Source organism: Salvelinus namaycush, chromosome 36 (genome assembly GCF_016432855.1).
Source record: "Salvelinus namaycush isolate Seneca chromosome 36, SaNama_1.0, whole genome shotgun sequence".
Classification (NCBI taxonomy): domain Eukaryota; kingdom Metazoa; phylum Chordata; class Actinopteri; order Salmoniformes; family Salmonidae; genus Salvelinus; species Salvelinus namaycush.
In genome coordinates this window covers 16594778-16620524 of record NC_052342.1, presented here as the reverse complement: position 1 = coordinate 16620524, position 25747 = coordinate 16594778, and the positions used below count along the sequence as shown (strand labels likewise).

Here is a 25747-nt window from a genome sequence, read left to right as displayed (position 1 = left end):
AGCAAGAAAAAAATGTGAAATTAGAACTGGACCTCGTATCACTTAGCCTAGCTTAGCCTAGCTTCTAGTCTATTGTATAAGAGCAGCATTGGTGGGACGTGAACTGGGAAACTGTGTTACAGTGGCACACACACACACACAGCAGAGGTTGACACAGGGAGATGCCGGTGGGATCACTTCAGAGATGGTAAAACTGCCATTTCTACAGGATCAGCCTCTTAATCATCTTACCAGACAGCAGCGTGGCACACACACACTGTCTCATAACACACTTTCCCTGCGTCTAAAGTGTGTCACCTACAGTAGGCTACACAGGAATGCACACTGATTGCCGCCTTACACTGCACTTCATTAGGAGAGATTCACACCCACAATGGAACTTTATATAACACCGTCAAGTGGCAAGAGGGCAGTCTGAAGGCAGGCTACCCGAAGTAATACCACATATTCATATTTTAACATTAGTTTCTATCACATTAACCCTAAAACAGTGTATCAACATTAGCTTCTAACACATGAACTCTAAAACGTTGTGTCTAGTTAAACGGAGCAGCCGCTCATAGCCTAGGCCTACATGTGATGTGCAGATACAAAAACACACAGCTGCACAATGTCACGTTTCTGTCTGACAACCCCTTCCTCTTTTCACCAGCCCCCACAGCACTCCCTCTAGACCAGTGGTTCCCAACCCTTTCCAGTTACTGTACCACCAACTGAATTTTGCTCTACCTGGAGTACCCCTGAAGTACCCCCTCATGTGCATTTTACCAGTAGTACTAAGGCCTCATGAGTCTTCTCAAGTACCCCCCTTGTGGATAGGCCAAGTACCCCCAGGAGTCCTAGTACCCCTGGTTGGAAACCACTGCTCTAGACTAGAGACTGCTGGAGACAAAATGGTGGCGAAGCACTGCTATTGACCTAAACTGGTAAAATGCTGCATTCTAGTGGGGGAAGGACAACATGGAGTAGGGAAATAAATATATTACTCAAACTATTGTTAATAACTAAGCCACAGTAATAAGGGAAATGGCATGTTCCTAATATATTTTCATACAGAAGTTCAAGAACAAGTAAGACAGTAGATTAACAGTAGGTAGTGGATATACATTCAAGTTTTATTTCAGAAAACATTGAAAAGGGCTAAATAAGTACAAACATAAATGGAAAGACAACGCCATTCACCAACTGCGCAAATCTCCTCCATTTTGTCAATAAGTCAAGTGGGCCAGAACAGAAAATGTGATGATTACTTATTTTTCTTCAATAAAAGGTTTCCTTTGGGTTTAAGCAGAAGAGATTTATTGCGTTCCTGCATTCTTTTGGCTTCTTCCTGTTTCTCCCTCCACACTTCCATCCCCTTATCCACCTCCAAGCTGAGATTCACTACACGTCTCTGGAGGAGACCGAGAAAGAGATCAGAGAAAAGAAGAGAATATAAAGGAGGTGGAAAGGACATATGTGAACTGTAATGAAATATTCAACTTTATGGAGGTAATATAGAAGGTTAACATAAGATACTGACTGCTAACGTCCCTCTCTCCTGCTTTCTCCTCAGCTGTCCTTTCAGGGGGGGTGCAGGCCGGCCATCTGTGTGTAAAACACAAATACAAACGATCAAATCAGGTAGGCCTAAATCATATTCCCAACAACCACACACACAACAAATACAACCAGCATTGATCAGCTCCATTGAACAGCCACACATCAGGTTCCTGACACATTAACCCTTGTGTTGTCTTAAGGGTCAAAAATGACCCGCCACTATGTTTACCAGCAAAGAAAACCGCCTAAATGATCTCGTTGCCGAAGCCATGAATGCACGTTTCAGTGCCCAAAAGGTCATAGATCTGATTTTTCAGTTGTCCAGGAGGAACAAGAGAACAAGGATTTAGAAGAGGAATCTGAAGAAGAATACAACCCAGAGCACAATGCATCATCTTCAGATGAAGAAATCCCCCAAGCTGAAAGAGACATTTTTGTCAAAGAACAGCTAAATAACATGGTCCTTGTCACCATATGACAACCAGGGCAGGATGGCAGCACAAAATGTCTCAAGGATGACCCCAGGGCCCACAAGACATGCAGTTGCCCAGGAAGTCACCTCAATATTCTACATGTTCATCACACCAGCAATTGAAAAGAAAATATCCTGGAGATGACAAATTTGGAGGGTTTCTGTAAATATGGAGACAACTGGAAAAGGATAAATGAGATTGACCTGCGTGCCTACATAGGGCTGCTAATCTTAGCGGGTGTTTACAGGTCCCGAGGCGAGGCTACATGTAGTCTATGGGATGCAGAGAGTGGAAGGGTGATTTTCCATGCCACTGAAAATCTTTCACACTTTCTCAAGAATGCTACGATTTGATAACTGTGAGTCAAGACCTGCAAGACGCGTGAGAGACAAACTGGCGGCCATAAGAGAGGTCTGGGAGAAGTGGGTGGAGCGTCTGCCATACCTCTACAATCCTGGGCCTGAAGTAACAGTGATTGAGCAACTGGTTCCATTCAGAGGTACATTTTTATTTTCATATCTGTAATGTAAGCGATTTTCACTGATAATTGTATTGCTGTAATATCATTGATTTATGTGATTACTATCAGTATCACAGAAAACAATCTCTTTTGTCAAAAGGTCACGGTCCTTTCTGGCAGTATATGCCCAGCAAGTCAGCAAAGTATGGCATCAAGATATGGGTGGCCTGTGACGCACAATCCAGCTACGCATGGAAGATGCAAGTCTACACAGGGAAGCCGACCAGTGGAGGCCCGGAGAAGAACCAGAGAATGCGGGTTGTGCTTGATGTGACAGATGGACTGAGGGGGCACAATGTCATGTCTGACAATTTCTTCCTCTTATGAACTCAGCCAGCAGCTCCTGAAGAGGAAGATCACCATGGTTGGCACAGGTAGAAAGAACAAGCCTGAGCTCCCCCCTGCACTCCTCACAACAAGGGGGAGAGAGGCCTTCTCATCTAAGTTTGTCTTCACCCCCACCACCACTCTAGTTTCTTACCTCCCAAAGAGGAACAAGAATGTGGTCCTCCTGAGCACACTTCACAAAACGGCTGAGATCAGTGATCGTGAGGACAGGAAGCCAGCCATCATCCTGGACTACAACCACATCAAAGGAGGCTTGGACAACTTGGACAAGGTGATTGGAACTTACAGCTGCAGGAGGATGACTGCCTGCTGGCCCCTGGTCATCTTCCATAACATCATTGATGTGTCCTCATACAACGCCTTCGTAATATGGAACAATATCAACCCTACCTGGATGCCTAATAAGGCACTTGTAACCCCACATTCAAAGAAGGGAGTGCCTCCCCCGCACAGCAGCGCTTGTGAAAGCTGTTCAGGGGGCTGAATTTTGTCCTGATCCACCTGAGGCTGCAGCAGGCAAGAGGAGGAGATGCCAAAAGGACTGTAAAACAAATACTATGTGCTGTACATGTGAGAGATACAGCTGCAAAGTCCATGCACACACACGTGCTAATTAAAGTTGATTGATTTATGTTCTTCACGTTTTTGTTTTGTATCGGTCATCTTATTTTATTGTTTATACACCTTGTGGGTGGGGGCAATGGTTTAAAAAAAAAAAAAATGGGAGAAGACTAGTATTTTGAAGTTGAATTCCTCATTGTACAGTATATATCCCTATGTTGACAAAAAAGTTCAAGACTGTTATTGTTTCCCTTCAATAAAACGCATTTAAAACTACTTTCTGCACATTTCGACTAGTTTCTTAGGCTATACAAGTGCCATCTCTTGCAAAAAAGTAATGTTTACACCTATGCAGTACCTTTAGCAATAATAATCCTCTACTTTAGTAAAAAAAAGAAAACAATTATGACAGGTGCGTTGTAATAAAAAAAAGTGGTGTCCACTGATTAAATGCAGTCTTTCTGCATTGTGAAGAGGGAAACGTTTGTGATGAATGACAGGTTGTTTCTTCATGCAAAATAGGGTTTAAAACTCAATTAAGCTGCTTTATTTTAGGGGTTTAGTGAAGGCGGGTCATTTTTTACCCTTAGGACAAGGGAGTATACAGAATGTTAAGACTACACAAGAGGGTGTTTTCGCTCTTGGTCCCTTCCAGACAATTTTTGGGAACTTAGTGTGGCTCGTTAATATTTTTTTGTGCAGTGTGAACACTCCAAAGTAACTCAGACCCCTCAAGAGAGCCCCCGAAGTGAGACCATCGAGAGGTGGTCTGAATTTGGTTCGCTTGAATTCCGGTCCCCTTTTTTTAGGGCAATGTAAACACAAAGCTTCCAAGATTCGCTTGTCATTATTCCCACACCACACTACTGCAACACCGTTTGCCCTGCAATAACCCCAAATGTGCCACGAAAAGGAGTAAGATTATGACGTGCAGGTTCGTGGGAAAAAAGTGCTGTTTTGGGATATTGATTAACAATTGTCATGGATGCATAGAAATTCCAAATATCTGTAGAGTTTTTAGTTCAGATTATTTGTTGGCAATATGTGACTATAGGCTAAGAGAGCTTCATAAACTGTTTATTGATTGTGGGGTTTGAATAGTGAGAGAAGACAACATAACAGTGAAAATCACAACATAGGGCACAAAATCAGTCCTAGCTCTTAAAGGGGCAGTAGCCTACATTGGGAGTACAATTTTCAATTAAAGCATTATTTAATCTGCAGTTATTATTCTGCTATTTATTCTGTTACATAATATTAACTTGTAAATATTATTGTTATCATCTTTTAACTAAATGCAATCTATTGGCTTCCAAAATGTAACCTCAGCCATCAGAGCCACGGCCTGTTCACCCCGCTACCATCTAGAAGGCGGAGACAGTACAGGTGCATCAAAGCTGGGTCCGAGAGACTGAGGAACAGCTTCTATCTCCAGGCCATCAGACTGTTAAACAGTCACCACTAGCCTTAGTCACTGTTCAAGCCAGACTCTACCCTGCAACTTAGAGACTGCTGCCCTATGTACAGAGTCATCGAACACTGGTCACTTTAATAATGTTTACATACTGTTTTACACACTTTAGATGTTAAAAATGAAACTGTATATACTAGGTAAGTCAATTAAAACAAATTCTTATTCACAATGAAGGCCTGGCAAGATGCAAAAGGCCTCCTGTGGGGGCAAGGGCTGTGATTAAAAACCAAAAAATATGTGAGACAAAAACACAGACACTGGCAACAGCACAAATACAACAGCAAACAGTGTGTGTGTGCAGGTGTGTGAAGTAAAACATGTTTCCTCACAGAAGGCAACGCAAACTAGTGACATGGGGTGACAACTATAAACAGCTACATGTCTCAACAACCTGTTCATCTATTTGCCCTTTGACCTCCTCCAGGGACACCAGGTCCTGGGGTTTTAGGTTGGCTGGGAGGGAGGGAATTCCACAACCAGGGGGCTGAGTAATGAAATAGCCTTTTTCCATGCTCTGGAGGCCATTTTTGGGACAGTTAGCATAAAACAAGACTGAGATCTGAGCTTGTATGCGTTTTAATTTCGAGCTAAAAGAGAGGATAGATAAAAACAGCGGTGTTTGAGCCTGTGTGTTGCTAGTGATGTCCACCCGACAGCACTGTAGTTAGACATCGCCGATTGGTGACAAAACCAAGGGCTGCATGACACACAATCAAGAGCCTTCAGTGTAGAGCTTGAGGCTTGCACACAAACAGTATATCCAGAGTCCAACACAGAGAGAAAAGCACAACTAATCAACTATTTTCTGGTGGCAAAACAAGCTTTGTGCCGGTAATAAAACCTAATACGCAGCTTGAGTTTCCTGACAAGGTTCTTTACACGGCTGGTGAAACTCAACTTCTCATTCACCCAAACTCCCACATATGTGTGTGTTTGACTTGCTCTATAGAATGTCCTTGCACGGTAGTAATTACATGGTTTTCAGAGTGTTTAGTATTGGAATTCAGAACAAGCTTCAAAATCGTACAGATTCTGTTGAATGATGTTTAAAAGCTGTTTGAGCTTTTTCCAAAAGCCAAACTGCTGCCACTTGAATAGAGAACAGAATCATCCGCATCAAAATGTACATCAGCTGTCTCAATACGTCTTCCAATGTTGGTGTGCCTCAAGGATCAATATAAGCTCCCCTGTGGTTAACTATCTAGATGAAGGGTAGGCAACCCTGTTCCTGGAGTGCCGCAGATACTGCAGGATTGTGTCTCAACTAACTGGTTAAATCAAAAACATGAAGTGGCTGCAGCACTCCAGGACCAGGGTTGCCTACCCCTGATCTAGATAATAAACCACAGGGGAGCTAAAGTTGATCCTTGAGGCACACCTGAGTGTAGCTCTACGACGTAGGACCATCTGCCTTAACACACTGGGTTCTATTTGACAGTTCACAAACCACTCCAGAGCATGACCAGTAATCCCAACACACTTCAATATCTGCACCAAGACAGTATGATCCAGTGTCAAATGCCTTTGACAAGTCTGAATACATATACACAACGCTGCTTCCTATCCAGGGCACAGAGAACATCATTCAAGTTGAAAGTTTCTTCAAGTGCAGTCGCAAAAACCATCAAGCACTATGATGAAACTGGCTCTAATGAGGACTGCCACAGGAAAGGAAGACCCAGAGTTACCTCTGCTGCAGAGGATAAGTTCATTAGAGTTACCAGCCTCAGAAATTGCAGCCCAAATAAATGCTTCACAGAGTTCAAGTAACAGACACATCTCAACATCAACTGTTCAGAGGAGACTGATTCAGGCCTTCGTGGTCAAATTGCTGCAAAGAAACCACTACTAAAAGGGACACAAATAAGAGACTTGCTTGGGCCAAGAAACACGAGCAATGGACATTAGACTGGTGGAAATCTGTCCTTTGGTCTAATGAGTCCAAATTTGAGATTTTTGGTTCCAACCGCAGTGTCTTTGTGCGACGCAGAGTAGGTGAACGGATGATCTGTGCATGTGTGGTTCCCACCGTGAAGCATGTAGGAGGTGGTGTGATGGTGTGGGGGTGCTTTGCTGGTGACACTGTCAGTGACTTATTTAGAATTCAAGGCACACTTAACCAGCATGGCTACCACAGCATTCTGCAGCGATACGCCATATCATCTGGTTTACGCTTAGTGGGCCTATCATTTGTTTTCAACAGGACAATGACCCAAAAAACACCTCCAGGCTGTGTAAGGGCTATTTGACCAAGAAGAAGGGTGATGGGGTGCTGCATCAGATGACCTGGCCTCCACAATCACCCGACCTCAACCTAATTGAGATGGTTTGGGATGAGTTGTACCGCAGAGTGTTATTTCATATTTTCGATGTCTTCACTATTATTCTACAATGTAGAAAACAGTAAAAATTAAGAAAAACCCTTAAATGAGTAGGTGTGTCCAAACATTTGATTGACTGGTACTGTGTGTAATTTATACACACACCGATCTCTGACATTGCCCGTTCTGATATTTCTATATTATATGTGTTTTATTGCTAGGTATTACTGCACTGTTGGAGCTAGAAACCAAAACATTTTGACGCACCTGCGATAACATCTGCAAATCTGTGTACGTGGCCAATAGTTTCATTTGAGTAATTTAGCAGACAATCTTATCCCCCCCAAAATAATAATAAAATACAAATAAAAAAGTTTCAAATGTTCTTGTTGGCATACACCTATTTAGCAGATGTTATTACAGGTATAGTGAAATGCTTGTGTTCCTAGCTTCAACAGTGAAGTAATATCTCACACAACAAGACACATTATATTAGGATGAGCAACGTCGGAGTCCAGAGTGTGTGAGATACATACCCAAAAGCATGTACACCGGCTTGTCGAACATCTCATTCCAAAATTATGGCCATTAAATTTGGAGTTGGTCCCCCCTTTAGTGCTATAACAGCCTCCACTCTTCTGGGAAGGCTTTCCACTAGATGTTGAAACATTGCAACGTGGCCTTGCTTCCATTCAGTCACAAGAGCATTAGTGAAGTCGGGCACTGATGTTGGACGATTAGGCCTGACTTGCAGTCGGCGTTCCAACTCATCCCAAAGGTGTTCGATGGGGTTGAGGTCAGGGCTCTGTGCAGGCCAGTCAAGTTCTTCCACACTAATCTTGACAAACCATTTCTGTATGGACCTCGCTTTGTGCACGGGGTCATTGTCATGCTGAAACAGGAAGGGACATCCCCGAACTGTTGCCACAAAGTTGAAAGCACAAAATCGTCTAGGTCATTTTTTGCTGAACCATTCAGATTTCCCCTCACTGGAACTAAGGGGCCTAGCCCGAACCATGAAAAACAGCACCAGACCATTATTCCTCCTCCACCAAACTTTAGTTGCCATAGTGGTAGCGTTTTCCTGGCATCTGCCAAACCCAGATTCTTCCGCCAGACGGTGAAGCGTTTTGTTGTGCCTTTTCATTAAACTGTTTGTGTGGGTGGACCATTTCAGATTGTCAGGCATGTGTATGTCGAGGAACTTGAAGCTTTTCACCTTCTCCACTCCGGCCTTTTTGATGTGGATGCAGGCGTGCTCCCTCTGCTGTCTCCAGAGCGATGGGGGCGTGCTCTCTCTGCTGTCTCCAGAGCGATGGGGGCGTGCTCTCTCTGCTGTCTCCAGAGCAACTTAAAGGAGCATTTGACTTGCAAGTATCTAGCTGTCAGATAACACGTTCTGCTGAGAACGGCTTGTCCTTAACTTCATAAAAACCCAGAGTGCATTGAGTGAATGTTGCAAAAATATTGTGGTTCCTTTCTAAACATAGCAACTTGAATGCAAAGAGGACTCGGACCACAAAGTAAGTGAAGTGAACTGCCAAAATAGTTGAGTCCTCATTCAAAGGCAAGGGCAGTGTGAATACAAAAGATAAGTCATTGTTGTTTATTTATTTTTTCCAGGAGTTCACTTTAAAGAGGACAGAGCAGTTATTTTAAATAGGACAATATGTGAAAACAACCTAAAAATGCATGCTCCTATATGTGAACTTGCCTGCAAAGGACCAGTCAGGGAGATCTGTCATGGGGCCATACTCTGTTCCACTGCGGGCCAGACCATTTCTATGGACAAACCCATGTGAAATTGTAAAGAACAAAGCATATCAAAACAGAGCCGTAATAGCTACAATTGTGTGTGTGTGTCATTTTGTTCTGACAGTTGTTTGTCTGTGTCGTTTAGAACTTACTCGGTCCTCCACTTGATTCCAGCCTGTGCCCCACACGCAGTAGTAAAACGACGACTGGAATGCCTCAAAGCTGAAAACAGACCATCAGGAATTCAGTTCATTTAGGCTCGTTTTTCTTTTGCTAGCTAACGTTAGCTAGTTGCCTAGACATTTTATCAAACCTAGCGTAACTAGTAATCTGTCTGGCTCAATATAAAAAAGATTGTCAACTGGGAGCCGACTGATATTCATATTTACAGCAGAAAATTACCATTAGATCTTATGAAAATTATAAGTAATTGACTTGTAAATAACCTCACCTGTACAGCACAATGTCCTTATGGGCGCCGCCATTTTGGATTTTTATGTGAGAACTATTTATACCACTAGGTGGTGGTAAAGCTACGCCAAATAAGTTGTGGAGTTGAAACCAAGTAGCAACAGGCAGCACCGTGTGATGTTGCAATTGTGTTATATTGTAACACTGTTAATTAATCACGTTATGTTACAGTAGCCAATGATGAGCTGGACTTCAGGTTATGATGATGATGATACAAAATAAAATTTTGCCAGATAAGGGTGAAGTATGAATTGGTTGTGGTGTAGTCTTATTTTATCATCGTAAAATTATACACTTTCTTAAAATGTTACTATCCCCCCCCAAAAAGTTGTTAATTGTATGTAGTAGACTTGAATTATTTTAAAAGTATTAATTGCACACACAAACACATACACCATTTGAGTTTGTAATCATATAACGTTCTGCCCCCCAAAGTTGATAAGTCATGATTTTTAACCATCTTCTCCCATGCTCCAGCTGCTCTTTCTATACTGAGTAAGCCATGAAGTATTTTTCTGTTAACTTTACAGACAAGTCCTCACTCGCCTTCAATGAATGCTCCAGTCAACTCAAGGGAGCATAGCGGGGAGGGGAGAGGAGCCCAGGCACACACCGACGGTCGCGCGTTTCATTTTAGGCTACCGTAAGGGCAATGAGAGACTAGGGAGCGAGCAGGGGGGCTTCGGGGTAGGCAAAATGAGCCTACCCGAAGTACAAAAAAAATGGTTTCATAAATATTTTATTCATGTTAGGTTTAACGTCACCAAAACGACACAGAGTGCATTGAAGCGTATGGCAGTAGCAAGCAAAAGAGCACTAAAATAGTAGCGAGATATTTACTTTGTATCGTCCTTGGAGAACACATACACGCAGGAAAAATCTCAGAACCGTGTCACTAGAGAATGTTCTTCCACACATTCCACAGACTGGAGCATAATCAAGTAGTCCCCAAATAGGTCTACTGCCACTTGAACCATGTTATTCTAGGCACGTAGGCCTACCAAAACGATATTTCAACTGTGTCAGGAATTGGAAACAAGCAAAGGACCCTTTGATATAGCTTTCTGCCTTAGGGCACAACATATAGGTGTGCTGTTGATAAGGCCTGCGGCAATTAACATACCTGAGACTGGGAGGTATTTAAGAGAGGTCATAATTGTGTAATAAATCAGTACCCACCCATGTGAAAAATGTGAGAATACAATGATGTACGTCCTACGTAAAGATTGTAATTGAGTATAACATATATACTCTTTATCCACAATCCCACATTTATTCATATTTTATAAGCACCTAATTGAATAAAAAGTATACCCTCTAATTTGGTTTATAGATCATAATTATGAAAAATACAGTTTATGTCTTTTGGTGTGTCTCCCCAAACTAGTGGACTGCGTATGAATGACGAAATATTGTGGGATGTTATCCATCCGCGATTGCTGGCAGAAAGGTGTTCCGGCGTTAAGGAAAAGAAACGAGCCAGTGGCTGATAAAGGAAAAAGAGGGGGAGGTAAGTCATTTGGGGAAAGAAAGAAACGAAGTTGGTGTAGCTATGTGATACATTCACGGAGTGGATTAATTGTAGACTATTTTTTTTCTGTAAACATGGTTTGGCAATGGTCAGTGGAGTTAACGGCACCATGCGTCCCGTTCTCAAATGTATTCGCTGAATTTTGGAGTAAAATTATTTAAAAACGGGAATGATAGTAATAACGCATTCTCGAAACATCGAATGGTTTATGTTTTCTTTTAGTCCGCTTTTTGATAATCTGTTTCTTTCTCCCTTTTAAAGATCATTTTCATTTCGTAAAAAAAGTGAATATAAGAGTTTGGACAAGCAACATTTTCTACAAAAACGGACTTATTTTCCTCCTTCCACTGGACCCCACGAGCGCGAGGAGTGATTTTTCAAAAAGCTTTTGCTCTGGAACATCCTGAAGAAAGCATAACTTAACACACTGGACTACATTTGCCTTCAAAAAACACTATAACAGGGAATATCTCTCACAAACAAGAGTGGAAAAGTTATACTGGTGCCAGCTGCGTGCGAAACAACAAATAGCAGAAACGCAACTCGTCTTTACGTGACCGCTAGGCAACAAGTCTAGCCTAATGTAATGGACCATTCGTTCACACTGATGCAGGTGTGGAGCTACCTAGAATCATACGAGACCAACAACTTCAACTTATTGAACGTGTCCTAAATAGCCCTATTTATTTCCAACATTGGCAGAATATTAGAAGTATTCCACTTCTAACTCGATGGATTCACATGCGTTACCGTCTACCTGTCTGCCTGTAGTCTCCACAGCCAAGACAAGATGACTGTGAACACGTTTGTTCAAACATGATTACGTCGTCATGTGATCCTCTCAAAATGTCTTAATCGTCTTATTTAACGTCTGTTTTTATTTATTGTCTGTGTACATATAGCCTATAGGCCTGTCTGTCTATTGGTTGTTCTCATTTGGGGTTATTTGTTGGTTTTTGCATATAGATTGCAGGGTCTGTCATTCAACTACTGTAGTTCAACTGTACTGTAGACATACTTGAGACTTAATGTGTTTCCAACTCACACTCTGTATTTATTGAGTACGTTAACTTATACCATAGTGGTTCATTAACAGCATTTCTTTTTACTTGATTATTCTGAGTTTTAGACGACCAGGTTAGACATTACGATGGACCGACTTGGAACTAAGTTATTGGAGAAGTTGAAACTGACTGACTCAGGAAGTGTGAAATTTGCCAGTTCTAAAAAGAAAAACGAGTTGGTCAACAACAGCAACAGCAATGGGAACAACAGTAGTGGACTACCACCAAGCCTGAACACTGCCACTTCCTCACCTTCTAGACCTGGTCAGTTCTCTCTCACCTCTCCAACCTCAACGGAGGCGTGTGGGCTGGCTAGTAGCGGGAAGGGATTGGGAGAAAGAGTCTCCTCTACCCAGCACCTCTCAACCTCCATCACCCCCAAACCTACTGACTGCGAACATCAACCCTACTCCCCCTCGACTCTCGCCCCCCTCCGGCGCCGGTCGACCCAGCAGCGTGCCTCCTGCTACCTGGGGGAGGGCGTTGACATCCAGATGAGGCGTGAGTCGGGCCTGGGGGACTGTGACCCAGCTGGGTCCAAGGCTTCTCTGAACCAGCGCCGCTACTCTCTGGAGCTCCAACAGCTGGTCCGACGCCAGCAGCTCCTCTCCCAGCCTCCTCTGTCCCACTCCTCTGGCCCCCCTCCGGCGTACCCCATCCCCTCTTCGGGTTATGGCTCTGCTCCCCGTGGCGGGGCCATGGCTGAGCCACACTACCTTCCCGAGCCTGAGCGTCACAAACGCCTCTCCCTGCAGGAGGCGATGTTCTACAAGAGGCTGAGCACGGGAGGGGAGCTCTGGGAGAGCACCAGACCGGCCTCGCTCTCTCACTCCCCGCACCGGCCCTCTGAGATGGGTGGAGGAGGAGGGTTCCTCTTCCCCCCAGGCCCAGCACTGAGCCCCTGCTCCTCCTTCAGCCTCCAGGAGTCGGTGCTGGTCAGTCCCAGGTCCAGCTTTGCCTCCAGTACAGCCAGCGGTGGAGGGGGAGGGAGCCCTATGGGCAGCCGCTGTAGCAGCAACCGCACCAGTGGAATCAGCCTGGGCTATGACACGCGCTACTCAGCCTCCTCCACCATGGCACCGCAGCTGCAGTTCTCCTCCCTGCACACAGGGGGCTCCACCAGCGGACAGGGATACACAGTCTCAAGCAGGGCCGGGGCACCCTCTGGGGCTGGAGGCTGGCAGGACTACTTGGACGGGGTCTTCTCACCTGGAGGAGCAGGGGTTCAGGATAGCCGGCATTCATACCCACCTGCGTTGGGTAGCCCGGCGGCTGCCTGTTACCGGGCTGGGCCTGAGTGGTGGGATGAGAAGGGAGCAGGGGCAGCCCGAGGAGAGGAGACTGGCATGGGTGCTGCCGGGGAGCGGACGCGCTACTCGGACCTCCCGGGTACCCGCTACCAGGAGGAGCTGACACGCCTGTTGCTAAGAGATGCAGCGCTGGAGGGCGAGGGGCTACACATGGGCGGGCTGATGCTCAAAGAACAGGCCAATCCTCCAATCAATGCCCTCGCTAAGCTGGCAACACTCGTCAATACGGCTTCCAGTCCAATCAAAGCCCAGGAGGAGCCGGGAACAGGGAGGGAGGCGTCGTCCGAGAATCGCCAGGAGTTCTTTGGTGAGATCATCAAACCTCTTCATCGCTGTCATCTTTATCACTTTGTTTTGTTAGTGCCGCGTGCATGTCTTTTTTATTTTTTATGAAAGGATTGGATGGGTGAATAGATGGATAGACAGATTTTGATAGATGAAAGAGAGAAAATTGGATGGATCGTGTCTCGAGACCTGCATGAACTTGTAGAGCGGCCTACCTATCGCACAAGCAAAGGGAAAGAGAAACGTTTGGCCCTCAGGGGGCTAGCTAAGGCAGAGGCCTATCCAGACAAGTAGAGCTGCTAGGCTGGGCACATCAGACAGAAAGGAGAAGAGAAGAGAGACGCAGAGAAAAACGAATGAGGAGGAATTATCATAGCTGACACGCAAAAATACACACACCAAAGAGTCTCTGTGCAACAAAGTCACTCAGCCAGAGCTTAGCGCACTGAATCACATTCTCCAAGAGACTCTTTTGGTATAGAACAGTTTTAGGTTGGGTTAAGCACAGACCAAGACGTTGCACATAGAGGGCTGATGAAAGGTGGCTATGCATACACTGAACTGCAAACCTTAGCTCAGCTGTAGTGTTCAGACACAAATGACATGTTAGTGATGAACACAGCACTGACCATTAGTATGAGTCATAGAGAAGATTACAGCTTTGGGCGAGCAGTGTGTATATGTCTTGCGTATGTGTGTAGTGTGGCAGGATGTGTGTGTGTGGCAGGGTGTTTGTGTGTTCGGAGTGACTCCAGGCCATAATAATATAGTGGGTGTGTGCAGGGCCGGACTACCCCATTTGGGGCACCTATTTCCAGGGCCCCCCAAAATAGAATTATTATAGCTGTTTCTTAAAACAGTATAACTTCCTGCAGTTCAACACATTTTATAATGAGGCGCAAAGAAAAAAAAAATGCTTTTCTACACATTTAGTAATGAGGCTGAGAGAAAATTCAGTTTTAAAGCAAACTTCATGCAATTCTACACATTTTGCCTTAGCATAAGAAACACGTCATAAGCAATCTGTTTTTTTTGGGTGGGGGGGGTTGGGGGCCCCAGGGCATGTGTAAGCCGGCCCTGGGTGTGTCTGTAGGGCGTGAGTCATGCGTGTGCTGGTTTGTGTTACCCTGCCTTGGCGTGTGCAGGGGCGGTGTGCTGCAGCCTGTTTTTCTTCTGCCCAGGTATGTGAGCCCTCGGGGGATGGGAACTGTGTCAACTCGGCTAGGCTCAGAGCTGTTAACACTACTGAGGCTCTTTACAGGGGCTCAGACAGAGGGTGTGAAAATAGTGTGTTTTTAGTAGGACCAGGAGTTGCCTTATAAATCAGACTGTAGCTAGGTTTCCATTCAGTTGCCAACAGATTTAATGTGAATATTCTAAAATCTGCATAAAAACAATATGCGCATTTTCCCACCAGATATGTTTCCATCAAATTGACTTGTTGAAGATAATTGGGTCTGTGTGATGACGTAGTGCACATAAAGATAACTTTTGCAGTTAAATTCCCATGTACCCAAAAAACGAGTTAAATGGGTTTCCATTGCATTTTCAACTCCACTGATGGTTTTGTCACCAAAACAGCTGGCCAACAGCTGGCAGATGCAGTGCGAGTAGGCTACCTACACGAGGAGATTATTATGGACAAAAACTAGATGATTGTTATTAGTCAAACGGCAGCATCGCTCATCATGGAACCAAAATCTTTATTTTATTTAACTAGGCACCAGAATGAGACCCTCCATATTTATTGGAAGGGAGGATCAAGTTCGTCACCTTGTACTTTCACCACCCTGTGAAGTTCCAACTTATTTCATCTGTAGTCTAATAAACTAATAAACTTGTTTCCCGAGTCATAGTGGGAGGACTACACAACATGTCACCGCATGACTCCCAAGTTTACTGCCATATGACGGTTATTATATCAATATTTGCCCATAAAGATGTTTCCACCGCCATTAATTTTACAGATACAAAAAGATCCCACCTTGTCTAGTGTATTTTGTGTGGTAAACTTTTGCTGTTTCCATCACACCTGTCGTAAAAAAAATTATCAGACATGTACTTGACTCGCATAGAAAGGTTGGATGGAACGCTGGTTAGTGATATCCATTTTTGGTATACAGTCTGAAACGAAGCACTGCAAAAACCTGGAATGTTGGAATAAAATAACATTTGAACTTACTCTACCAGTTGTCAGTGCAGTTGGACAAAATAACCACAGCAAAGTATAATTTACCCGACTTTTTAGAGTTCCGGTACTGCCATTGAAATTTAATTTACCTGGCACATGCGCAAAACCATGTAAACACCTGCAAGACTGTGGTTAATATGCATGCATCACGTGCATGTACTTCCGTCTTGTCCATGTAAATGCCACACAGAGACCCACGTTTTCAAGTCTGTTTAATAATACTTTCCTGTGGATATTTTGCCTCAAATTTCGACCCACTGAAGGACCAACTCCATGGACAATCGGCAGAGTAAGTTCAAGTATATACTGAAAGAAAAATATAAAGCAACATGTAAAGTTTTGGTTTCATGAGCTGAAATAAAAGATCACAGACATTTTCCATATGCACAAAAAGCTTATTTCTCTAAAATATTGTGCACACATTTGTTTTCATTCCTGTTAGTGAGCGTTTCTCCTTTTCCAAGATAATCGATACACCTAACGGGCGTGGCATATCAAGAAGCTGATTAAACAGTATGATCATTACACTTGTGCACCTTGTGCTGGGGACAATGAAAGGCCACTTTAAAATGTGCAGTTTTTTCACACAATGCCACAGATGGCTCAAGTCTTGAGGGAGCTTGCAATTGGCATGCTGACTGCAGGAATGTCCACCAGAGCTGTTTTCAGAGAATTTCATGTTAATTTCTCTACCATAAGCCGAGGCGGCTTAACGTTGGAGGCCAACGTTGTTTTAGATAATTTGGCAGTACGTCCAACTGGCCTCACAACCACCGACCACATGTAACCACACCAGCCCAGGACCTCCGCATCTGGCATCTTCCCCTGTGGGATCGTCTGAGACCAGCCACCCGGACAGCTGATTAAACTGGGTTTTCACAATCAACTCTATGCAAAGGAAATTGTTCCCTAGTGCATGAGGAAAATGGTGGTCACACCAGATACTGACTGGTTTTCTGATCCATTCGTAGTCGTGTAATCCATAGATTAGTACCTAATGAATTTATTTCAATTGACTGATTTCTTCATTTGAACTGTAACTTAGTAAAATCTTTGAAATTGTTTTATGTTGTGTTTTATATTTTTGTTCAGTGTAATTTTATTAAATATTTGTGACAGACGAGATGTTTTTCTCTATGTGAAGGTGTGTGGCTATACCTACACAATAGAAGGCATACCCACAATCGGGACTAGGCCAGAAGTTGTTCCCTAGTCAGGTGGGTCCGGGAAAAACTCCTGGGCCTGTATTCAGAAAGCTTCTCAGAGTAGGAATGCTGATCTAGGATCAGGTCACCCTCTGTCCATGTAATCTTATTCATTATGATCTAAAAGGCCTAATGATATGTTCTAAGTAGTTATGTTTGGCAAATGTACCTGACCAGGAAAAAGTACCAGGCTTTTTTTGTTGTTGACTTTGTCTTGTGCTGTTTGACTTGGCGGACCAAGACATGTTCTTGATGAAGTGACCTCACCCGGAAAGAATCTGGGCTCATGTCTTGTTGAGTAATAGTTGTTGATTGTGTTGCAGGTACATGTGTGAAGTGTGGGAAAGGTGTGTATGGCTCGGATAATGCTTGCCAGGCTCTGGACAGCCTCTATCACACACGCTGTTTTACCTGTGTGTCCTGTGGTGAGTTGAACACACACACACTGCGTCAGTACACTACATGCAGTTTATAGTCAGAGAAACGGCTCTATTAGCTTGGCGTGACTGTCCTGTGATTGTCTGTCCATCTGTCCCAGGTCGCACCCTGAGAAACAAGGACTTCTACAACGTCAATGGCTCTGTGTATTGTAAAGAGGATTACATGGTAAGAGGTCGAGGTCTTTATCTCACTCAGTGGTATTTGTGTTTTTTAAATTGAACCTTTTACTAGGCAAGTCAGTTGAGAACAAACTCTTATTTACGGTGACGGCCTACCAAAAGGCCTGCGGGGACGGGGGATTAAAAATATAGGACAAAACACACATCACAACAAAACAGCACTACATAAAGAGAGAATTCCTAGACATTAGTTCCTTACATTTCTAATCAATGCCTTACTAGATATGATTATAGTAAATTGCATCAAAGTTTTACATATTGCTCTTCAGGGTTGGGGTCAGTTCAGGAAGTACACTGACATTCCAATTCTCTTCAATGCTTTTCGATTAGGCACATGCGGAATTGGAATTTGGTTTACTTTCTGAATTGACCCCAACCCTGGTGCTTTCCATGGTATGATATAAAACCATGTTCTCTCTTCTCTCCATACTCAGTTCTCAGGCTTCCAGGCTGCAGCAGAGAAATGCAGTGTGTGTGGCCACCTTATCCTGGAACAGGTGTGTGTGTTAAAATGTTTTTTGGGGGGGTGAGGTCCTTCTATGTCCAATGTTTCATTTGTGAATCTAAATGTGTGTGCGTTAAATTGAATTTATGTTAATGTAAAGGGACCTTCCCTTATCTACTGTGTGGTCCTGTTTGTCCAGCAGATCCTCCAGGCGATGGGGAACTCCTACCACCCTGGCTGTTTCCGCTGTGTGGTGTGTTCCAAAGCCCTGGACGGAGTCTCCTTCACTGTCGACCACCTCAGCAACATCTACTGTGTCTCCGACTACAATAGGTGAGACGGGGTGTCCAGTAGGCCAGACTGGGGCTTTGATATACTACAGACGGGATGTCCAGTAGGCCAGACTGGGGCTTTGATATACTACAGACGGGATGTCCAGTAGGCCAGACTGGGGCTTTGATATACTACAGACGGGATGTCCAGTAGGCCAGACTGAGGCTTTGATATACTACAGACTGGGTGTCCAGTAGGCCAGACTGAGGCTTTGATATACTACAGACGGGATGTCCAGTAGGCCAGACTGGGGCTTTGATATACTACAGACGGGATGTCCAGTAGGCCAGACTGAGGCTTTGATATACTACAGACTGGGTGTCCAGTAGGCCAGACTGAGGCTTTGATATACTACAGACGGGATGTCCAGTAGGCCAGACTGAGGCTTTGATATACTACAGACGGGATGTCCAGTAGGCCAGACTGAGGCTTTGATATACTACAGACGGGATGTCCAGTAGGCCAGACTGAGGCTTTGATATACTACAGACTGGGTGTCCAGTAGGCCAGACTGAGGCTTTGATATACTACAGACGGGATGTCCAGTAGGCCAGACTGAGGCTTTGATATACTACAGACGGGATGTCCAGTAGGCCAGACTGAGGCTTTGATATACTACAGACGGGATGTCCAGTAGGCCAGACTGAGGCTTTGATATACTACAGACGGGATGTCCAGTAGGCCAGACTGGGGCTTTGATATACTACAGACGGGATGTCCAGTAGGCCAGACTGAGGCTTTGATATACTACAGACTGGGTAGACTGTAATTAATTGTCAAGCTATTTAGGGTCAGAGGATTCAATTCAGTTGACCAGTTTGTACATTACTAGTACACTACATTACTCGGGCTATATGTGGTTATATTCAAATATTGGAACTCTTGTTGTCCTGTAGAACATTCGCTCCTAAATGTGCTGCCTGTTTACAACCCATCTTACCTGCTGAGGTGAGTGTCTCATTGAGTTTCCTTTGCTGTGTGTGTTAGCCTATATCGAGACATAACTCAATGCCGCTCTGACCAACTTCATACCGCTACGTGATTGTAATGCACTGACTAATCTCACTGCTGCTGTTTTGTGTTACAGGGCAGCGAGGAGATACTCAGGGTGGTGTCTATGAACAAAGATTATCACTTTGAGTGCTACCACTGTGAGGTTAGGATGGCCTTCATCTAATAATAACAGCTAACAACTATGTAATGTGGTCGGTCTGTACCCGGGTTCTTAAATCAGGCTGAGCAGGCATTTGTTCCTACCCAGCACTAACACATGGTTCAACCACAGTAATCAAGGGGCTTCATCATTGGTTGAATCAGGTGTGTTAGTACTGGGCTGAAACAAAACCCTGCAAGTCGCCAGGACTGCTTGTACTGTATTTTATTAAGCCTTAAACCTGAACTCAAATCAGATTTAATATTCTCTCTGTGTCCGTTTGATTCCTCAGGATTGTGGGAAGCAGCTCTCGGATCAGCCGGGTTCCCAGTGCTTCCCTCTGGACTCTCATCTCCTCTGTCACTCATGTCACATGATGCAGGTGCAGGCCTCGCATAACATTCCCCCTCACAGCACAAACTGAGGAAGAAACTATGCAGCAAACATTCATATCCTTTCAACATTCCTTCTTTCCTCCAGCCTTTCTCACTCCTGCACACCCAGATCATATGGGTTGCTCTGTTTTGAATTTACTTTTCAAGTTCTACTCAGACCAGCTCTCACACAAAAATGCTGGTAAAGGCTTTCAACACAGAGCAGGTGAATTTACTGTATGGTCCAGAGTTTGAACACCTGTATGTGACCTGGGCCAAGTTCATTAGGGCACACTGTATCAGAACGTTTTGCAACGGAAAATGAAAGCCAGCGTTTTATTGGACAAGTACAGATAGTACCTCCTGGAGCATTTGTCCGTTTAGTGGCTACTGAACAGCACCCAGGTGCGACATAAGTCCTGCTGTTCTACGATCACTGTACCGTAACGTTCTCATAGGGAGAATATAGCCTGTTCCCAGATCAGTTTGTGCTTTCTTGCCAACACCTATGGTCATTGGTAAGCAATTATTTGACAGATCTGGAGCCAGGCTAGGAATACAAAACTACTGCTTTCTTGTTATTCCCTGACCATGTCTACTGTTTGCTTATAGACCAGGGGTATTTAACTCTGACCCTACGAGTCTGGAGCCTGCTGGTTTTCTGTTCTACCTGATTAATTGCACCCGCCTGGTGTCCCAGGTCTAAATCAGTCCCTGATTAGAGGGGAACAATGAAAAACGCAATGGAACTGGCTTCGACGTCCAGAGTAGTTTGAGGGCCATAGAAGGGATTTATTGATCTGCTTAACCCGTTTTTTTTGTATTTATCTATCACTAGCAAACAATTTGCACTTAATTGGACATGTTTACCGTAAGAGATTAAGTGTTTCTTGTAAAAGTAAAAAAACATTCCTGTATCTGTTGTAATTAATAAAAATATTTTCCTTTTTGTGTGTTTGACTTTGTGGTCTTTTCTATTGCAGTTACAATTTGTCTAGGTGGCACTCAAACTCAGTATTCAGGATAGCATGCTTACACATATACTCGACAGGGAAAATACATGCGCTAATCTGCCAAATAATCCATTGTTGACTCAACAGTAATGAGTGACAAGGACGATGTGATAAAGAATGGACTAACACACAACACTTAACTTTGCATATATTTTAATTTGTACATTCAGCACTTACAGGAGACGAACAAATGAGCCAAATAAATGTCTCAAACTAAAATCATAAAATGAATATTAAAACGGTAGATAATTAAGTTTTACTCTCATCCAATGACAAATGGGACAGTCCTAAATGTCATTCCAGTGCCACACGGATTCTCTCAGTGCTTTTGGTTCCCCTCCCCACCCAAACTACCCATAACAGTATACATGCCAAGTGTGCGTCTATGAAATCAGTCCCCCGCCCCACACAAATGTCCCTACCCATCTGACATGGCAAACGGACAGTTTCATAGTGTGATTTCAGTGTAATGACATCACCAGCTGTAACCTTATTGTGTGGAGAGGGATATCAGACCACCACACACTAGAACACAAAACCCATCAAAGGCTGAGATGAACAAGATTCATCATAAAACATAAAAGGAGAAAATATAACCTTCACATGACCCTACAAAGGGCCTTGGTACGGGTAGTAGAAAAAAATGACTTCAGAGAATTTTGGAATAGTAAAATTGTTTGTAGGCTGGTCTGCTATTTTTAAATGGATTATTACTTCGTTCCAAGCCTCAAGAGTGCAGCGCACATAAGCTAGAGGGAGCCAAATCTCCACCCTTTGTTTCCATCTCTGGTTAAAATGTAGGACTATTTACAGAGCTCAGCATAGGCTTCAACAGCTTCGTATGAGGAAGACCCACATACACCCAATAGGTGGGCAGACAGACTGACGACGGAGGAAGAGAGAATGTCTGAAATGGCACCATATCCATTCCCTATATAGTACAACACTGTCAACGAGGGCCTGCATACAGAAAATAGGGTACCATTTAGGAGGCAGCCATTTTTACTTCACTAACAATCAACATGTGACCAGGTAGTTTATACATGTAAATGTGAGACACACAGCATTACAGAGTGAGGAGGTGGGCTTTTCTAAACTGGAGTCTCCCTGGCCTAAAGGACAGTTTACTAGTAAGGAGGAACAGACTGTTACCATGGAGATAATGGAAGTGTTTTAAGGTGAAAGGAAGGGGACTAGCTCTCTCTCTGTGGTGTTCCAATTGTGTGTCACATGATTGCATCCTTCCTTTTTTCTCCCTCCCTGCCTCCGTCTCCGTCACTGTGACCCCGCTCAGCGGCGTCTGTCTCGGAGGTTGCTACGGCTACGGGAGCGTCGGAACCCCGACAAGGGTTTAGCATCGGGACCTTTGGGTTTGAAACCACCAATGTCCTTCCTCTTGTCCCCGTCCTTCCCTCGCTCCCCCTCTCTGTCCCTCCCTCGCTCCCCCTCTCTGTCCCTCCCTCGCTCCCCCTCTCTGTCCCTCCCTCGCTCCCCCTCTCTGTCCCTCCCTCGCTCCCCCTCTCTGTCCCTCCCTCGCTCACCCTCTCTGTCCCTGTCTCCCTCAGATCCCCGGACACTCCCACCTCCAGTGCTGACCGCAGCGCCTCCCTCCTCTCTACTTTTCATTCTCTCCTTCCTCTCCTCCTCTCGCTTCTTATCCTCCTCCTCCTGCTGTTCTTTCCGCCTCCTCTCTCGTTCTTTCTGTCGCTCTTCCCGTTCCTTCCCTCTCTGGTTTGCCTGGAGATACCAACAAAGGTAATTAATGACAACACACACACACCTATCAAGTTGTTGCATTATGATAAGTGTGTGTCTCAAACCTGTTCCTCAGTGAGGGGAAGCCAGTATATACAGGGAGCTGCTTTGGTCTTATTGAAGAGGTCGTCTAGTAGTTTGACAGGAGGCTCATCTGTTGGAATAGGTCAAAATGGAGGACGGGGGAAGAGAGTGAGCGTCTGAACCTCATATCTATAGGCTACGAACACAGCGAGGACATTATGAGGTGTTCACTAGCATGATGTAGTAAAAATACATACTTTCAAATGTCTGTTTTAACGTGCTACCAGACAGCAGGAGCTCCTGCAAGGCTTAAAACCCCTCTCTTCACTCACCCTTTTTGTCGGTCTTCTTCTCCTTCCCTTCCCTCTCCTTTCGCCTCCTCTCTCTATCCAGGGAGCGAGATCTCCTCCCTCTCTCCCTCTCCTCTCCTGGTTTGCCTCCGAAGTCTCGCACCTTGTCCCGGTCCCACTCGCGTTCCGCCCTGGTCCTCTCCCGGCGTTCCATCTCCCTCTCTCTCTCCGCCCACTGGTTCCGCACCCCTCCGACAGCCCCGCGGTCCGAGCGCCCGTCCCGTTCAGTCATCAGAGGGGGCAGCCCCCCCGGTCGGACTTTGGGACCTCCAGGACCCACGGCAGGCTGGGGCCGGTGCTCCTCTCTGGGGTCCACGGTCAGCAGACCTCTGTGGAAGTCCAGCTAGAGAAGGCAGAGAACCAGGGGATGGATGAATTAGAGGAAAATAGGGGGAAAGAGAGGAGAGGTTCATTTTTACACAGGCAGCAGTGTTGCATTACTCAACACTTTCTTGGATGGTTAAGAGAGGAAGGGTTTGGTTTAATGTGTGTTAAAATATATGATTTTCTCTCTTTATACACGTGATCTACACACCATAGACCGAGGTATTCCTTCTGTTGGGCTATATTCCTTTAGTCCTAAGTGAAGCGCCAGCCATTTCTTTCCCAAGCTAGTTTATAATGATACCCATTCATCAGGGCTCTTAGTTCATCAGGGTTCTTCCTGGGGTCCTAGTGTTTACAAGGACTATCCGGTTGTTCCCTCTACTCGTAGAATTACCTCGTTCTGCTCACAGAAGTCCACACTGAGGACCTTAGGGTTGCTCTGGGGCCACTTCACCCCGTGCAGAGCAGCTCGTGTGGCCACAGCCTCCTCTGTGCTGGAGTACTGGGGGGAGAGAGAGACAGGTCAACAAACAATGGACAATTCTTTGAGAAACAATGGTGTGGGTGTGGACTTTCAAAGCCATCAGGGCTCAATTAAGTCATCTGGGAATAAATGATCTGACAAGACTTGATTCTCAGACAGACAATGATAACTGGTATGAGAGAGAGAGCGAGAGAGACCGGGTGAGAGAGAGAGCTACTCACAGTGACGTAGCAGTGAGATTTGATCTTGTCGATCCAGAAGCCCTCCTCCACCACAGAGCCTGTCCTGTTCAGCAGCTCCTTCAGCTGGCCCAGGGTGAAAGGTCGCACCAGGTTACAGACGTGGACGATGTTGGAGACTTTGCCTCTGGGCGGAGAGGGCAGTTTGTCTGTGCGGACCGGATCGTCGATGGTAACAGACACACCAGACTTCTGCTGACTGATGGAGCGACGCACCAGAGTATCACTGGGAGTGACTGAGGGACAGAACGAGAGGAAGGAAAAGAGAATGAAAATGAAAAGGGGAAAAAAAGAGAGAAGGGGGAAATTAGGAAAGAAAAGTGGTTAGAAGTTTGTCACATACACTACACGACCAAAAGTATGTGGACACCTGCTCGTCAAAGTGTGATTCATCACTCCAGAGAACGTGTTTCCACTGCTCCAGAGTCCAACAACTGCGAGCTTTACACCCCTCCAGCCGACGCTTGGCATTGCACATGGTGATCTTAGGCTTGTGTGCGGCTGCTCGGCCATGGAAACCCATTTCATGAAGCTCACGACGAACAGTGCTGACGTTGCTTCCAGAGGCAGTTTGGAACTCAGTAGTGAGTGTTGCCATGCGCTTTGAGCTTGTGTGGCCTACCACTTCGCGGCTGAGCCGTTGTTGCTCCTAGAAGTTTCCACTTCACAATAACAGCACTTACAGTTGACCGGGGCAGCTCTAGCAGGGCAGAAATTTGACTGTACTGTAATGTACTGATTTGTTGGAAAGGTGGCATCCTATGACTGTGCCACATTGAATGTCACTGAGCTCTTCAGCAAGGCCATTCTACTGCCAATGTTTGTCTATGGAGATTGCATGGCTGTGTGCTCGATTTTTATACACCCGTCAGCAACAGGTGTGGCTGAAACAGCCAAATCCACTCATTTGAAGGGGTGTCCACATACACTATATATACAAAAGTATTTGCCCGAGAGGCTTGGGAGATTGTGTTACACTTCAGAACTGTTGTGTGGTAATTCAGGGTTGGTGTCAAATCCATTTCAATTCCAGTCAATTCAGAAATACACTGAAATTCCAATTCTCTTCAATGTTTTTCCAATGAAAAATTCAAATTGGAATTGGTTTTACTTTCTGAATTTAAATGGTATTGACCCCAACCCTGTGGCTTGTTACCTTTCTTGGCGTTGGCGTCGTGTGTTGTGGAGGACTGAGACGCCACGGTTACTTCTGAGTAGCTGTTCTTTCTCTTCTCTTTGTGTGTCCTCTCACGCTCCTGTTTATTCTCCTCCTCTTCCTCCTCTCGTTCTCCCTGGCCATTCTCATGGCTTTCACCTGGGACCACCTGTGAATGAAGGAGAGAGAACTAATCACTACAGCGGATTGCAGGACGATACTAATAATACCACAGTGGGGGGGGGGGGGGGGGATGACCTCAAGCCATTTGAAATCTACATGTTGTCTACCAGTATGTCTCTAAATACTATTAAGGTGATCATTGAAGAGATTGCATGGTGGTTGAGATTACACTGAACTATCCTCCGCCCAGTAATGCTACATAGATGTCTGTGTGATCCAGTAGCCTACGAAACAGGTGAC

At 44.9% G+C, this 25747-nt stretch overlaps 3 protein-coding genes across 7 annotated transcripts in view; 1 reads left to right on the top strand and 2 right to left on the bottom strand.

Annotated features, from left to right (window-relative positions):
* Positions 1–1094: 1094 nt before the first annotated feature.
* mrpl52 (mitochondrial ribosomal protein L52) lies at positions 1095–10366 on the bottom strand. Of its 2 annotated transcripts, none has more exons than XM_038975662.1 (5): positions 10306–10366; positions 9147–9216; positions 8954–9021; positions 1523–1587; positions 1095–1393 (listed from the first exon to the last, which is right to left on the bottom strand). In XM_038975662.1, exons 1-5 carry the CDS (start codon positions 10328–10330, stop codon positions 1247–1249), a joined length of 375 nt encoding a protein of 124 aa, XP_038831590.1. In that variant the 5' UTR covers positions 10331–10366; the 3' UTR covers positions 1095–1246. The 2 variants fall into 2 exon arrangements, with proteins under 2 accessions (XP_038831590.1, XP_038831589.1); XM_038975661.1 differs by lacking the exon at positions 10306–10366 and adding an exon at positions 9446–9572.
* A 544-nt stretch (positions 10367–10910) lies between these two features.
* LOC120030300 (LIM domain-containing protein ajuba-like) lies at positions 10911–20936 on the top strand. Of its 4 annotated transcripts, XM_038975640.1 has the most exons (9): positions 10911–10975; positions 11258–13677; positions 17375–17476; positions 17590–17657; positions 18106–18168; positions 18316–18449; positions 19346–19397; positions 19537–19605; positions 19895–20936. In XM_038975640.1, exons 2-9 carry the CDS (start codon positions 12147–12149, stop codon positions 20024–20026), a joined length of 2151 nt encoding a protein of 716 aa, XP_038831568.1. In that variant the 5' UTR covers positions 10911–10975; positions 11258–12146; the 3' UTR covers positions 20027–20936. The 4 variants fall into 4 exon arrangements, with proteins under 4 accessions (XP_038831568.1, XP_038831569.1, XP_038831567.1 ...); XM_038975641.1 differs by lacking the exon at positions 10911–10975 and having other exon boundaries at positions 10982–13677; positions 18319–18449; XM_038975639.1 differs by lacking the exon at positions 10911–10975 and having other exon boundaries at positions 10982–13677.
* Positions 20937–22498: 1562 nt separating this feature from the next.
* The window catches only part of acin1b (apoptotic chromatin condensation inducer 1b), a gene marked incomplete at its 3' end in the record, with an annotated part of 30091 nt that continues 26842 nt past the window's right edge, over positions 22499–25747 (bottom strand). The window contains exons 11-16 of the mRNA XM_038975634.1: positions 25325–25493; positions 24151–24404; positions 23840–23947; positions 23101–23461; positions 22810–22898; positions 22499–22726 (exon numbers count right to left, since the gene is read on the bottom strand). Coding sequence (XP_038831562.1) covers positions 22499–22726; positions 22810–22898; positions 23101–23461; positions 23840–23947; positions 24151–24404; positions 25325–25493 — 1209 coding nt within the window. The remainder of the gene's footprint in view (positions 22727–22809; positions 22899–23100; positions 23462–23839; positions 23948–24150; positions 24405–25324; positions 25494–25747) is intronic.